Raw genomic sequence first — 15,465 nt, 5'->3', positions numbered from 1 at the left:
CAGTCTGAATCAAGCTGTAGTAATAACTCAATTTCGAAAAGAAGACTTACCTGTTTCTTTACCATGACCCTTTATGTGTGCTTCAACAGGCTTCCTGATAGCATTAAATGACAAACAATGAAGCTGAAGTATCATGCCAAGATGTAATTGTTACCTAGCCAGAGAAGATTTCATAAGTGACATCTACACTGAAAGATTACGACTACATATTCTGAATCCAGCATCATTCCAGATAATAACTGTTTAGTGGACGGTTTCTGTCTGATTGTTGATCTTATGTGTTTTATATACACTTGCATAAATTAATGTACTAACTCAATTGAGGGATTTACATCATAACAAAGGTAACATTAAAAATAATGTTTTGTACACTGTGGAGATTCGAAACGTATCTTTATTCATTTCCATTGACTTATTGTAAGGAACTTCATAAAATAAATACTTCTCTTATTACAGCAACAAAAGGGCAGTAGGTTGTCAGTTGGAAGTTCTCAGAGGTAACAATTTGTTTTTTTGTTATTTTCTTCATATTTCTTTAAAAGACGAAACATACAGCTGTTCTTGTGTTTATGCATATGTATGGACACTTCCTCACATTCCATCCCCTTAGTTTTGACAATGCCTATTATGCTAAACAAGTTTCAAGCTATACTATTACATGAAAGACAGCAAAGCATATATAAGTTAACAATTGCAACAGTGCAAATGCCAATATAAATTCACATACACTATAGTTCCTAATGAGTAACATAACACATATATATGTAATCAGTCTGTTAAGATGGTTTCATCTCCTATTTAATACCCTGTACTTAGAACTGTGTACTGTCTTATTCTTATTGCTAGTGCTTTCTCCACTTCCTCCTTAACACTATAAAACAATGATTGCTGTTAAAACTAGAAACAAATATATTACTCTTTTTTAAAACTATATTTGTTATGTACTTTGACAAAAGAAAGCTTCTCAGTATTTCACATGTGTAAATACAGTTTTTCCCCTTCCTCGCAAAGAGGAAAACAAAGAGCTATTTGATAACAAAACTGAAGATCAAAATGCAAGGTAAAGACTGAATAAATAATGGGAGTTTGTGTGCATGTGAAGGTGGTGTACACGTGAAGTTTAAGAAATAATCTTGCCTGATATGTACAAGATGTAACAACGTATGTACACTTTTGATAGCTTTATAAATTTCAGCTGAAATGCTAATATGCTAATAGCTACATACATTGTGGAGATATGTATAACTGTACATTTATAGTACCTTTACAGACACGTGAGGTATACTAAGAGATATACAAACAATATTCACATTATTTTATGAGATTAATAGTCAAGCTAGTGCAAGTAAGCAGCGAAGCGCACAAGTGCTAGAAACTGTTAAGCATTAGGATCGACACCTGTGGTAGCTTTCCTACAGAAGCTATGATGCTTATTGGACAAGCACAGCAATGTTATGTACACATGTATAGCTTGTGTAGTCTTCAGCATTGATTTCACTGTCACCTCTGTGGATATTTCTGCCACATTCTTGCATGCACAAAGGTCTCCGTATATTTTTCATTTCCGTGTTGACAGGCCAAATGAAATAGGATAGTGGCTTTATCATTCAAAATGGCCTGTCTGACCTGTACAGAACCTGTAAAGAAAAAATCAGTGACACATTACAGAATAATGTAGCAGGATGGATTGACTTGTATATATTTAGTTTCTATATACACATTGGTTTACGATTCAGGTGTCCCTAATGAGCTGCACATCAGGAAAATGCAACGGAATGATCAATTTTCTTAAAAATTTCACTGAATTTTACAAGGAGCATTGCGAAACCTAAGTTCCGCTCTTTGCTCTTCTCTCTTCTTGAAAACCATAAGCCAAGACAGTCAGGTATATGCAGTATTTCTTGACTTCCGGAATGCATTTGATTCGGTATCACAACTGCACTTATTATCGAAATATGATTGGGGTACGAAGCAAAATTTGTTACTAGACTGAGGATTTCTTCACAGAAAGAATCCAGTACGTTGTCTTGCATGGAAGCCGTCAAGAGATGTAGAAGTAACTTCAGATGTGTCCCAGGAAAATGTGTAGAAACCCACGGTGTTCATGTTGCGCATTAATACCCTTTCAAATAATACTAACCTCATACTTTTATTAGATGATAATGAAGTACTGCCTGTAAAAAGTTGCACAGACATTCAGTTAGATCTCGGTAAGATTGCAAAGTGGGTAAAGATAGCCAGTTCGCTTTAAATACCGTAAAAACATACACTACCAGCCATTAAAATTGCTACACCAAGAAGAAATGCAGATGATAAACGGGTATTCATTGCACAAACATATTATGCTAGAACTAACATGTGATTACATTTTCACGCAATTTGGGTGCATAGATCCTGAGAAATCAGTACCCAGAACAAACACCTCTGGCCGTAATAACGGCCTTGATACGCCTCGGCATTGAGTCAAACAGATCATGGATGGTGTGCAGAGGTACAGCTACCCATGCAGCTTCAGCACGATACCACAGTTCATCAAGAGTAGTGACTGGCTTATTGTGACGAGCCAGTTGCTCGGCCACCGTTGACCAGACGTTTTCAATTGGTGCGAGATCTGGAGAATGTGCTGGCCAGGGCAGCAGTCGAACATTTTCTGTATACAGAAAGGCCCGTACGGGACCTCCAACATGCGGTCGTGCATTATCCTGCTGAAAACTAGGGTTTCGCAGGGATCGAATGAAGGGTAGAGCCACGGGTCGTAAAACATCTGAAATGTAACGTCCACTGTGCCGTCAATGCGAACAAGAGGTGTCCGAGACATGTAACCAATGGCACCCCATACCAACACGCCGGGTGATACGCCAGTATGGCGATGACGAATACACCCTTCCAATGTGCGTTCACTGCGATGTCGCCAAACACGGATGCCACCATCATGATGCTGTAAACAGAACCTGGATTCATGCGAAAAAATGTTTTGCCATTCGTGCACCCAGGTTCGTCGTTGAGTACACCATCGCAGGCGCTCCTGTCTGTGATATAGCGTCAAGGGTAATTGCTGCCATGGTCTCCGAGCTGATAGTCCACGCTGCTGTAAACGTCGTCGAACTGTTCGTGCAGATGGTTATTGTCTTGAGAACGTCCCCATCTGTTGACTCAGGGATCGAGACGTGGCTGCACGATCCGTTACAGCCATGCGGATAAGATGCCTGTCATCTCGACTACTAGTGATACGAGGGTGTTGGGATCCAGCACGGCGTTCTGTATTACCCTCCTGAACGCACCGATTCCATATTCTGCTAACAGTCATTGGATCTCGACCAACGCGAGCAGCAATGTCGCGATACGATAAACCGCAATTGCGATAGGCTACAATCCGACCATTATCAAAGTCGGAAACGTGATGGTACGCATTTCTCCTCCTTACACGAGGCATCACAACAATGTTTTACCAGGCAACGCTGGTCAACTGCTGTTTGTGTATGAGAAATCGGTTGGAAACTTTCATCTCAGCACGTTGTAGGTGTCGCCACCGGCGCCAACATTTCAAATGGCTCTGAGCACTATGGGACTTAACGTCTATGGTCATCAGTCCCCTGTAACTTAGAACTACTTAAACCTAACTAACCTAAGGACATCACACAACACCCAGTCATCACGAGGCAGAGAAAAATCCCAGACCCCGCCGGGAATCGAACCCGGGAACCCGGGCGTGAGAAGCGAGAATGCTACCGCACGACCACGAGCTGTGGACAAGGCGCCAACATTGTGTGAATGCCCTGAAAAGCTAATCATTTGCATATCACAGCATCTTCTTCCAGTCGGTTAAATTTCGCATCTGTAGCACGTCATCTTCGTGGTGTAGCAATTTTAATGGCCAGTAGTGTAGTATCCGCTGACTAAAATATCAGTGAATCACAACTGGAATCTGTCGACAAACACTTGGGTGTAAGAATTTGTAGGGATATGGAACGAAAGAGTCACATAGGCTAATTTATAGGTATAGCAGGTGGCAGAATTCAGTTTATTTGTAGAATACAAAGGAAACGCAGATAGATACAGGGTAAATTGCTTACAAAAGACTCGTGCAACCAATCTTAGAATATTGCTAATGTGTGTCGGACCCATACAAAGTAGGACAGAGTTGATATTAAATGTCATCAAACAGGGGTAGCATGAGTGGTCATAGGTTGTGTGACCATCACGGAGATGTTGAAAACAGTGAGCTGCCTCACGCTTGAATGTAGGTACAAACTGCACTGCAAGGGAAAAAAAAGCGACGAACCACGAAGGAGTTACGAAAATTGGTCCACAGCGATGTTCACACAGGTATCTACAGAAAAGGCAAAATTGCATACTTTGGCGGTCAGGGGACGAATGTGTAATGCTGCAGCGCAGTTTCATCGCGCGGCTGGCGGTGGTAGTAAACAGGGCATAAAGTCCTTACGAATATCATTCCATGTACTCAGCTGGGCAGTAACTGTGCCTCGCAGACAGGCGTGTGAACAGTATACGTGGCAGTTAGCATTGGAGAGATCCATATAGCTGGACTCGAAGACACCGGATGGAGTAATCGGCGGATCATTCGACATTTGAAAAGGTGCGATGCCACAACTCGACGATGTTGGCAGAAATGGATGAACCATGGACGAACACAGAGTCAACAAGGAAGCACCCGACCTAGACCGGCGGCAGAATGAGAGTGCTGAGCAATCACTCCCGAGGCACTCAGAGCCCCGGATTAGTCATTATCCTCGACGTGACGTGCAACTTGCGCTTCAGTGACCACCAGGCCATTTGTAGGCGGCTCACAGAATGGAGGCCCCCTTGTGCGGAATACCACTGACCTCTTTCAAATAACTTCCGGGAATTCAGCCAGGTAACACTTTCAGCGGCCGCCGATATTTCCGCGGGAGAACACACCGCCATTTTAAAGGCAAACTGCAACGGACAGAAGCAGGGAAGCTAACACACACACATAACGCAAGTGCCACCAAAGATGAGCTTGGTCTGCGTAAGGTAGGTGTAGCTGCGGCATGGCATATATTGGTCAAACTATCAGGACCGTGGAGGACAGATGTACTGAGCATAAACGGCACACACGATTACAGTAGCCAAGTAGATCTGCTATTGCCGAACATTGCTTGGATACTGGTCACCCCATGTTATATAATAACACCTAGATATTGGCATGCACGTCCAGCTATTGGGACAGTGTTATTAAGGAGGCAGTTGAGATTAAATTAGCGAGCAACCTCGTTAACAGGGATGGAGGTTTTTGTTTGGAATCCGGCTCTCTCCCTTGTCAAAAAACAGAGAGACAGAGTCAATGCTACCTCACCTGCGAATTCGTAGTCTCACTATCGATAGCTCTGACTTTGGTCATCTTTAGTGGTACTAGTGTTCAGTGTATGTGTAATCTTTCCTGCTTCAGTCCGAGAACCGAAGTTTTAAACTTGCATATACGTCGCCTGTCCGTTGCAGTTTGCCTTGAAAATGGCGGGGTGTTCTCCCGCCGAAATATCAGCGATCGCTGAAAGTGTTACCTGGCTGAATTCCCAGAAGTTATTTAAAAGTTATATACGCCAGGAGAAACTCACGTCTTACCACTGACCTCTGTATACCACCGTTTGCAGTGGCGACAGGCACCCCCAGACAGGAATCTCATTGACTGGAGTAGAATTGACTTCAGTAGTGAGTCTCGCTTCGAACTGAGCCGCAACGACCAGTGAAGATGTGTCTCGGACAGCGCCGGTGTACCAACCTGACAGTTGTCCGCCAAATGACTCGAAAACCAACAGTGATGGTCTAGGGTGCCATCTCTTTGCGTGCCAGCACCCCTTCGGTTGTCATCCGAGGTGCCTTTACAGCACAGCGGTGCATAAAAGATATTCTACGCCCTGTTTTGTTGCCCTTCGTGGCAAGCCATCCTGAGCATACATTTCAGCAAGATAATGCCCGCCCACACACGGCGAGAGTTTCTACTGGTTGTCTTCGTACTTGTCAAACCCTGCCCTGGCCAGCAAGGATGCCTGATCTCTCCCCAATTGAGAACGTTTGGAACTTCATGTGCAGTGCCCTAAACCAGATCCGGATTTTGAACACCTAACGCGCCACTCGCACAGAATTTAGCCCTCAGGAGGACACTGCAATGTTGACATACATTGTTCATTGTCTCGAAGCCGACCAGTACATCCGCAGCGTAATCGACTGTTGGATCGTGTCTTAACGCCAAACGTTCAGTTCGAATTGTGAGGTTTGGCTATCTGTTTTTCTGACGTTCCGAATTATTTTATGCGTAAGCTTCAACTGAGCGAGTCAAACTAGTCTGTATCCGTTTTTCTGGAGCCGCAGTGGATCGCACGTGAGAAAGTCTGATTCTATTTGCCTCGAAACGCTGACTACGCTCTCACACTCGGCGGTCATGTAGTTGGCCTGCGTAGCGCGTACGCCGAACCATATTCCACGCCTCATTTGCGGGATTCTTTCCAAAGAAATAAACCGTGAGCTGAAATCAACTCAATGTTTGCAACACACAAAATTACGACGAACTGACATCAATTCGATCTTTGCATCACACCAAGTATATGACCACCACCGATAACACACTGAAATGCTGCTTTCTATTTTATTTATTTATTTCGCAATGAAACGTGTGACAGCAGAACTGTCAAAATGAACGTCACATTTTTTTTATGAAAACATGTGACAGCAGAACTGTCAAACTGAAAGTCACTTTTTTTATGAAAACATGTAACAGCACGATTGTCAAATTGAACGTTACTGGTTTTTTGTTACGAAAACATGTGACAGCAGAACTGTCAAACCGACCGTCACATATCTTTCACTGAGGTTTTCATACAAAAATACCGTTCAAATTTCGGACTTTTCTGGTGGATTTTCCAAAAATTTTATTTCATACAAATCTTGTTCTGACAATTACGAAAAAAGAAAACAGTCCAATCCTTCGAGCCATTCTCAAGTGATGATTTTCCATGCATTCGGCAATTTATTTTTATTTTTTATAGACGATAAAAGATTTATTCCAAACTACTCAGTTTTATACGTAAAGTAAAGTGGATCACTGCTGTCAGCTGTCGCGGGATATTACGCGCAATCAGTGGCGGCGTTTGAATATGTGTACCGGACCGGGATTCGAACCCTGAATTTCCTACTTATTAGCACGTGCTTTAACATCTGCGCCATCTGGGACACAGCATTATCGCAACTGCGCGGACACCCCTCACGTCCGATCCACATTCTCATCGAGTGCCACCTTTCCACTGTCCCTGCCCATTTTACTCGCGTTAACTCAGAGATTCCCGTAGTAGGTCGAATGCATTTGTGCATTCGCACTAAAGAAGGTGGATCCACTGGTCGACGAAAAACCGCAGCTGTGAAACATTATATATGTTCCGCGTAATGTCCCGCTGCAGCTGACAGCAACGACCCACTTTAATTTACGTATTTAACGTTTCACAGCTGCGGGTTCTGCGATGTGTCTATTCTTTCGGACTTGTACGAAATAACAGACACCACCCATTCATATTACTTAGTTTTGCCACTACAATGTAGTATCAATAAAACCAAACGGAATATAATTTGATGCAGTGTTCAATCAGAAATCGTGGTTGTTTAGGACGTAATACATTACAATCAGACACACATGTCCACAAATTTTAATACTATCTACTCAGTGATCGCAAAATTCGTTTTAGACCAGAGCTAAATTGTGCCATTGAAATATATGGTCTGAGGGATCCAGATTTCTGCAAAAAGTGGGTTTAGGTCGTACTTTTTTTCAACTTTTTTCAAGCGATTCTCCCATTTAGACCCCCTTGTGATCTGCAGCCTGTCTGTTAAGCCCTCACCCCCCCGTCCCCCGACCCCAACCCAATAATATAGTGTTGCACTGGTGAGGTCCATGTCCCCAGTTAACATCACAGTCTAATATATACAGTCGCGACACTCTCTGGTATGAAAGATGTTACCCTTTGACAGCTGGGGCGACACTAACGCTCCAAGCGGTGAGAAAGCGGACATTCACAAGCGCCTTAAGGATAAGCTTGTTTTTAATATTTTCTAGTTAATTAACGAAATGGATGTTCTATTCTTGCCTTCCATGCGTTAATAAATTACTGAGAGACATGAATTATAGTGAAGTAAATTCAAAAGCAGGCGAATCACACTGATTCAATGACGTAAGCCACAACTTGTTAATGAATAAATACTTTCGAATATGTATATACTTACAGCTTATTCCACTGAAAGCAAGAGAATATAAAGACATATTTCATGTGGGACAAGCATATATTTCTATTGTTACCTGTTGTTATATCATAACAAATTCCATTGACACTTAAAAATACGAGGGTAATCCCAAAAGTAGGGTCTCCTATTTTTTATAAGTACACTGACCTGTTATTTCTACAATGGTTTACATCAGTTTACAGCTTGAACATTTAGCTATTTTTCGACATAATCACCATTTCTGTCGATGCATTTTTGTAGACGCTGTGGCAGTTTTTCTATGCCCCTGTAATACCAGCTCGCCGCTGCCATGCTGTTCGTCATAAATTTCGGTCTGACTCAACTGCAAACTCTCTACACCACTTACGAACATTTTTAACATCCATGCACGACTCACCACACACTTCCGTCAATTGGCGATGGATTTCAATCGGCGCAGTGCCCTTTGCGTTCAAAAACCGAATAACTGCGCGCAATTCGCACTTGACGGTAACATCCAACGGAAGCTAAATTCTCAACTGCTACCAAGCCCAGACGGAGAGCCTCAGCGCGGCGTGCGCATGTTTACACACAGCGCGTGAAGCACTCTTCATAACAGTGCGACCAACTGCCACACAAACAGAGTTCTGTACCTATAAAAAAAATAGGAGACCTTACTTTTGGGATTACCCTCGTATTTTATGGAGTCTAGCGATTCGCCCATTCTTATATTCGTGTAAATGTAATTACTTATGCTTCGGATGTGTTGAAGATTCTTGCCGTTTTGTGGCTCAGATTTAGCAATTGTAGAACTGGTTTCTTCTGTCCTTGCAAGAGAATCGTAAATAAACTATCCTGTAAGGCACGGTTTCGTCCCTGCCACGGTCCTTAGGAAACTAAATAATGACAAACGTGCCGTCAGTTTTTAGTTATTGTTGGTTTTTATGGCGCTACACACACCCCCTATTTTAAAAGAGAGGTAGCCAGCACAGAGACTAGGTGGAAATACTGACAAGAGCTTACAAAGACGTCATGCGGCGGTAACAAGTCGGACTCACTGTGGGACGGGGTTGCTGTTTGAGTTAAAGCTGCTGTCAGTTCTAGGGACCGGTACAGCGCAACTTCTGTTGAATACCTCACTTATCCAGCTGTCCTCCAAAGAACTGACCCCTCATGAGTTCCGGCTATTAGGACACACGCCTGGGCAGGTACTTAGTAGGAACTTGATTTATACCACGAGACCCACAAGGTAACAGGTAAATCAAAATAAAAGTTAGTATTCGCAGTCATACAGTATCGTATTCAGAAGTGTCGCTTGCTGGCCGCTTGGGGCGCTGCTGTCGGTGTGGGTAACAAAAACGAGGCGGAGGGTCGCGACTGTTACGTCAGACTGTGGTCAACCGCAATCGCATATTCACCATTTCAGCCCAGCAGACTGGCCATCACGGCGACCATGACGGCAGCCACGACAGCTGGGGCCTGTGGAGCGTTGGGAGCGGCAGACCCCCAGCCGCACTCGATGTCGGTCTTGAGGACGTCCGCCAGGGATACGTTGCCGCGGTTGGCGCACGTCGCCGTCCTCACGTCATCCGACGTGCCGTAGCAGTCAGTCTCCTGCGAAGACTTGTCCTCGCACAGGTACTGGTGTCTCTTGCGTTGCCACACTTCCACCCATCTGCAACAGAACATATAACCTTACACAAACTCCTTCTCTTCCGAGAGTTTGCATACTATCAAGGCCTGCAACCTGATGAACGTTCATATACACTGAAGTGTCAAAGAAATTGGTGTACGCATGCGTATTCAATTATAGAGATAAGTAAATCGTGGGAAGACTTTGGAAACAGGTTGGAGACTATGGGTCAAGCTGCTGGAAAACCATTCTGGAATGTAATTAGCAGTCTTCGAAAGGGAGGTAAGAAGGAAATGACAAGAATTTTGGACAGGTCAGGAAAACTGCTGGTGAATCCTGTGGATGCCTTGGGCAGATGGAGGGAATATTTTGAAGAGTTGCTCGATGTAGGTGAAAATACGATCAGTAATGTTTCAGATTTCGAGGTAGAATGGGATAGGAATGATGATGGAAATAGGATCACATTTGAGGAAGTGGAAAAAATGGTCAATAGATTGCAGTGCAATAAAGCGGCTGGGGTGGATGAAATTAAGTCGGAACTCATCAAATACAGTGGAATGTCAGGTCTTAAATGGCTACACAGGATAATTGAAATGGCCTGGGAGTCGGGACAGGTTCCATCAGACTGGAGAAAAGCAGTAATCACACCAATCTTTAAACATGGAAACAGAAAAGATTGTAACAACTACAGAGGTATCTCTTTAATCAGCGTTGTGGGTAAAATCTTCTCAGGTGTTGTTGAAAGGAAAGTGCGAGTATTAGTTGAGGACCAATTGGATGAAAATCAGTGTGGGTTTAGGCGTCTTAGAGGTTGTCAGGACCAGATCTTTAGCTTACGGCAAATAATGGAGAAGTCTTATGAGTGGAACAGGGAATTGTATCTATGCTTTATAGATCTAGAAAAGGCATATGACCGGGTTCCTAGGAGGAAGTTATTGTCTGTTCTACAAGATTATGGAATAGGAGGCAAACTTTTGCAAGCAATTAAAGGTCTTTACATGGATAGTCAGGCAGCAGTTAGAGTTGACGGTAAATTGAGTTTATGGTTCAGAGTAGTTTCAGGGTAAGACAAGGCTGCAACCTGTCTCCACTGTTGTTCATATTATTTATGGATCATATGTTGAAAACAATAGACTGGCTGGGTGAGATTAAGATATGTGAACACAAAATAAGCAGTCTCGCATATGCGGATGACTTAGTTGTGATGGCAGATTCGATTGAAAGTTTGCAAAGTAATATTTCAGAGCTAGATCAGAAATGTAAGGACTATGGTATGAAGATTAGCATCTCCAAAACGAAAGTAATGTCAGTGGGAAAGAAATATAAACGGATTGAGTGCCAAATAGGAGGAACAAAGTTAGAACAGGTGGACGGTTTCAAGTACTTAGGATGCATATTCTCACAGAATGGCAACATAGTGAAAGAACTGGAAGCGAGGTGTAGCAAAGCTAATGCAGTGAGCGCTCAGCTACGATCTACTCTCTTCTGCAAGAAGGAAGTCAGTACCAAGACTAAGTTATCTGTGCACCGTTCGATCTTTCGACCAACTTTGTTGTATGGGAGCGAAAGCTGGGTGGATTCAGGTTACCTTATCAACAAGGTTGAGGTTACGGATATGAAAGTAGCTAGGATGATTGCAGGTACTAGTAGATGGGAACAATGGCAGGAGGGTGTCCACAATGAGGAAATCAAAGAAAAACTGGGAATGAAGTCTATAGATGTAGCAGTCAGGGCGAACAGGCTTAGATGGTGGGGTCATGTTACACGCATGGGAGAAGCAAGGTTACCCAAGAGACTCATGGATTCAGCAGTAGAGGGTAGGAGGAGTCAGGGCAGACCGAGGAGAAGGTACCTGGATTCGGTTAAGAATGATTTTGAAGTAATAGGTTTAACATCAGAAGAGGCACCAATGTTAGCACTGAATAGGGGATCATGGAGGAACTGTATAAGGGGGCTATGCTCCAGACTGAACGCTGAAAGGCATAATCAGTCTTAAATGATGATGATGATGATGATGATGTAAATAGGCAGAATACGGTGCTACGGTCCGCTACGCCTATACAGGGTGAGTCATAAATGAGGAAAAATTTGCCGTGTAAATTGTCACACACTGAGCTACGAACATGAATTCGTTTTCCGCATCTATCTATGTGAATAAATGACAATGCAATTGAATAGTAAAAATCTGGAAATATTGACTTCTGGGTGTTCTGTGCGTCGACATTGGCCAAGGGGACAGATCGGCAACAGGGCACAACACGCAAGTGTTGCAGGTAGTCTAGCCACTCACGAGAAGGCGAGGCATGCGGCGTCAGGCGACAGTCTGCGTGAGACCGCGAGCAATGACAGCGCCCACATCTCTCTCGTACCGGTCACGCTGGCCAGCATTATGTGTCTTGGCTAGTTGGTATAGGAGAAGGGACGTGAGGAGCGTCTGCACTTCTGTGCTGGCATGTTTTATAGTTTGGTTTTTGTGTCCCAGACTTAGTTTTAAGAAACGAGTGCATAGATGCAGAGCACAAAATACAACTACACAAGTATGTGGCAGCTAATATAGACGAATACAATACAGCTGTAGAAATCTAAACTAACACAGAAACACACGACCAGAAGCTGCAGTGGCGGTTTACAAGTACTGCTCGAAATGACGGCCGCGATGTGTGTGGCAAAGTTGAACTGTTCGCAGGAAGGACTGCTGAACACGATCCAAGATGTCTGTATCTCTTTGCGTAGTATCACAGGCATGTTGTATTCTGCGCTGAAGGGTGTTGACATCGACAACCTCTCCTTCATAAATCACACATTTCAGATGGCCCCATAAAAAGATATCAGTGGATTGAGGTCTGGCGATCTTGCTGGCCATGCTACAGGGCCTCCACGACCGATCCATTTCGAAGGGACGGCATTATCCAGGTGGCGTCTCACTGTGCCACTGAAGTGAGCGGGGGCACCATCAGGCATGTTCATACGAGAGGCCAAACTAACGTCTTCCAAAAATTCCGGTAGTGTAGCATCTAGGAAACGCAGATACCACTCTCCTGTAAGCCTTTGTGGCAGCACATGTGGCCCTATGAGATGGTGACCAATAATGCCACACCAGATATTGACACCACGTCATTGTTGGTACCCTCGTATCACTGTGCTGTGGGGGTTTTCTTCCTCCCACTCGCGCCAATTATGCGAATTCACTATACCCTCCTTTGTGAAAAAGGCTTCGTCGGTGAACAGTATTGTTCGTGAAAAATGCTGGTCGTGGGTCTGACGCCGTAGGATAAAGTTGTAGAAGTCCATCTTCCTCTGGTAGTTTTCCGGCAATACTGCCTGTACCTTCTGCATGCGAAAGGGATGGTAATGGTTCCTATGGAGTACTCGCATAACAGTAGATTGTGACATTCCGACCGCAGTGGCGAGGGACCTGCTGCATATTTTTCGGTCCACCGCAACAATTTGTAATAGTTTTTCTTCGTCATCCGTACTGTACGCCGACGGTCGGCATCGACCACTAAATCCTGGAGGTGCTACACATGCACCACACTCCCTCAAGTGCCTGTCCACAGAGTAAAACTTTTTGCGGATGGAAGGCGCCGGCTAGGAAACCTCTCGTGATTCAGTTGCGCCGGTGTGGCCGAGCGGTTCTAGGCGCTGCAGTCTGAAACCGCGCGACCGCTACCACAGCAGGTTCGAATCCTGCCTCGGGCATTGAGGTGTGTGAAGTCCTTAGGTTAGTTAGAATTAAGTATTTCTAAGTTCTAGCGGACTCATGACCTCCGATGTTTAGTCCCATAGTGCTCAGAGTCATTGGAACCATTGGATACAGTTGCCTTGTAACGTCAGCTCTTCCATCTACAAGCCCGTAGGTGAGGTGGATGTCGGCGTATTCCTCGTTTGTGAAACTCGCTGTGGTACTGTAGTAACACTGCCAGGCGGCCGTTAGCAGCTGTCGACACGGCGAGTATCGGGCAGATTGAGCAACGCAGAGGTGTTGTAAACACGTCATGCACGCCGCCGTTGACCAATCTTTCCGCTCACGGGATACACATTCCCTAACACTGGACTGTACACTCCGTTACCGCCGGCAACGTGTGATTCACAAGTTCTGATACAATTTCACACACATTACGATGGGATTTGTTCTTTCTCGCATCTTTCAAACGCTGGCAGATACACATCAGCTCATTGGTGTGTCATGTGTTGTATCTATGGGTGAACGACATGTCGTGGTCGTGAGGCTCCTCGCTATCTCGTTCAATGGTTAACGGGTGTTTCTGTTTTACGTACACAATACACCGAAGAGAACGAAATTAACAACGGCGCGTCACGTCTTACGCATAGCAGCATGCATTCCTCGACACATTTTTCCTCATTTATGACTCATCCTGTATAAGACAATATGGCGCAGTTGTTAGATCGGTTACTGCTGCTGCAATGGCAGGTTATCAAGATTTAAGTCAGCTTGAACGTAGTGTTATAGTCGACGCACGAGCGATGGGACACAGCATCTCCGAGGTACCGATGAAGGGGGATTTTCCTGTATGATCATTTCACGAGTGTACCTTGAATTTCAGGATACCGGTAAAACATCGTTGCGGCCAGAAAAAGATCCTGCAAGAACGGGACCAACGACGACTGAAGAGAATCGTTCAACCCCAACTGCTGCAGATTTTAATGCTAGGCTATTCAATGAAACATCATCCAGAGCTTTCCGAGCCGAAGACTCACTCGTGTACCCTTGATGACTGCAGGACACGAAGCTTTACGCCTTGACCCTGGGCCCGTCAACACCGACATTGGACTGTCAATAACTGGAAACATGTTGCCTGATCGAACAAGTCTCGTTTCAAATTATATCGAGCGAATTGACACTTACGGATACGGAGACAACCTCATGAATCCATGGACCCTGCATATCATCAGGGAACTGTTCAAGCTGCTGGAGGCTCTGTAATGGTGTGGGGCGTGTGCAGTTGCATTGATATAGGATTCCTAATACGTTTAGATACGACTCTGACATGTGACAAGTACGTAAGTATCCTGTCTGATCACCTGCATCCATTCATGTGCATTGTGCATTCCAACGTACTTGGGTAATTCCAGTAGGACAATGTGACACCCCACACATCCAGAATTGCTACAGAGTAGCTCCAAGAACACTCTTCTGCTGGCCTTCAAACTCCCCAGACACGAACATTATCGATCTTGATGTGATTCTTGAGTTTCTCCCGGCGTATTTGATAGTCAAAATATCCACGGGTGTGCCCGTTGGACACTATAGACCGGCAGCACACCCGTGGATATTTTGATTATCGATCTTATCTGGAATTCCTTGCAACGTGCAGTTCACAAGAGATCTGCATCCCTCGTACTCTTACGGATTTATGGACAGCCCTGAGACATTAGTCGAGTCCATGTCACGTCGTGTTGCGGCATTTCTCCGTGCTCGCGGAGGCCCTACACGATATTAGGCACGTGTACCAGTTCCCTTGACTCTTCAGTGTAGCAATTCATTACGTCAAGATCCTCTTAACTTCTGCAGGTATTCACATTATACAGACTTCAATATATGAGGCACATCCAGAAACAGGTATGTAAGCCGCGGAAAGATCGGG

The 15,465-nt window shown here is 44.4% G+C and overlaps 1 protein-coding gene across 1 annotated transcript in view; it reads right to left on the bottom strand.

Annotated features, from left to right (window-relative positions):
• Positions 1-376: 376 nt before the first annotated feature.
• LOC124552498 (chaoptin) overlaps positions 377-15,465 on the bottom strand; it is a 231,614-nt gene continuing 216,525 nt past the window's right edge. The window contains exons 18-19 of the mRNA XM_047126782.1: positions 9,645-9,901; positions 377-1,637 (exon numbers count right to left, since the gene is read on the bottom strand). Coding sequence (XP_046982738.1) covers positions 9,649-9,901 — 253 coding nt within the window. The 3' untranslated portion in view covers positions 377-1,637; positions 9,645-9,648. The remainder of the gene's footprint in view (positions 1,638-9,644; positions 9,902-15,465) is intronic.

The sequence above is a fragment of the Schistocerca americana genome, chromosome 10 (genome assembly GCF_021461395.2).
Source record: "Schistocerca americana isolate TAMUIC-IGC-003095 chromosome 10, iqSchAmer2.1, whole genome shotgun sequence".
NCBI classification, from domain to species: domain Eukaryota; kingdom Metazoa; phylum Arthropoda; class Insecta; order Orthoptera; family Acrididae; genus Schistocerca; species Schistocerca americana.
The sequence above is the reverse complement of the archived record's forward strand: the minus strand, read 5'-3'. Positions and strand labels throughout refer to the sequence as shown.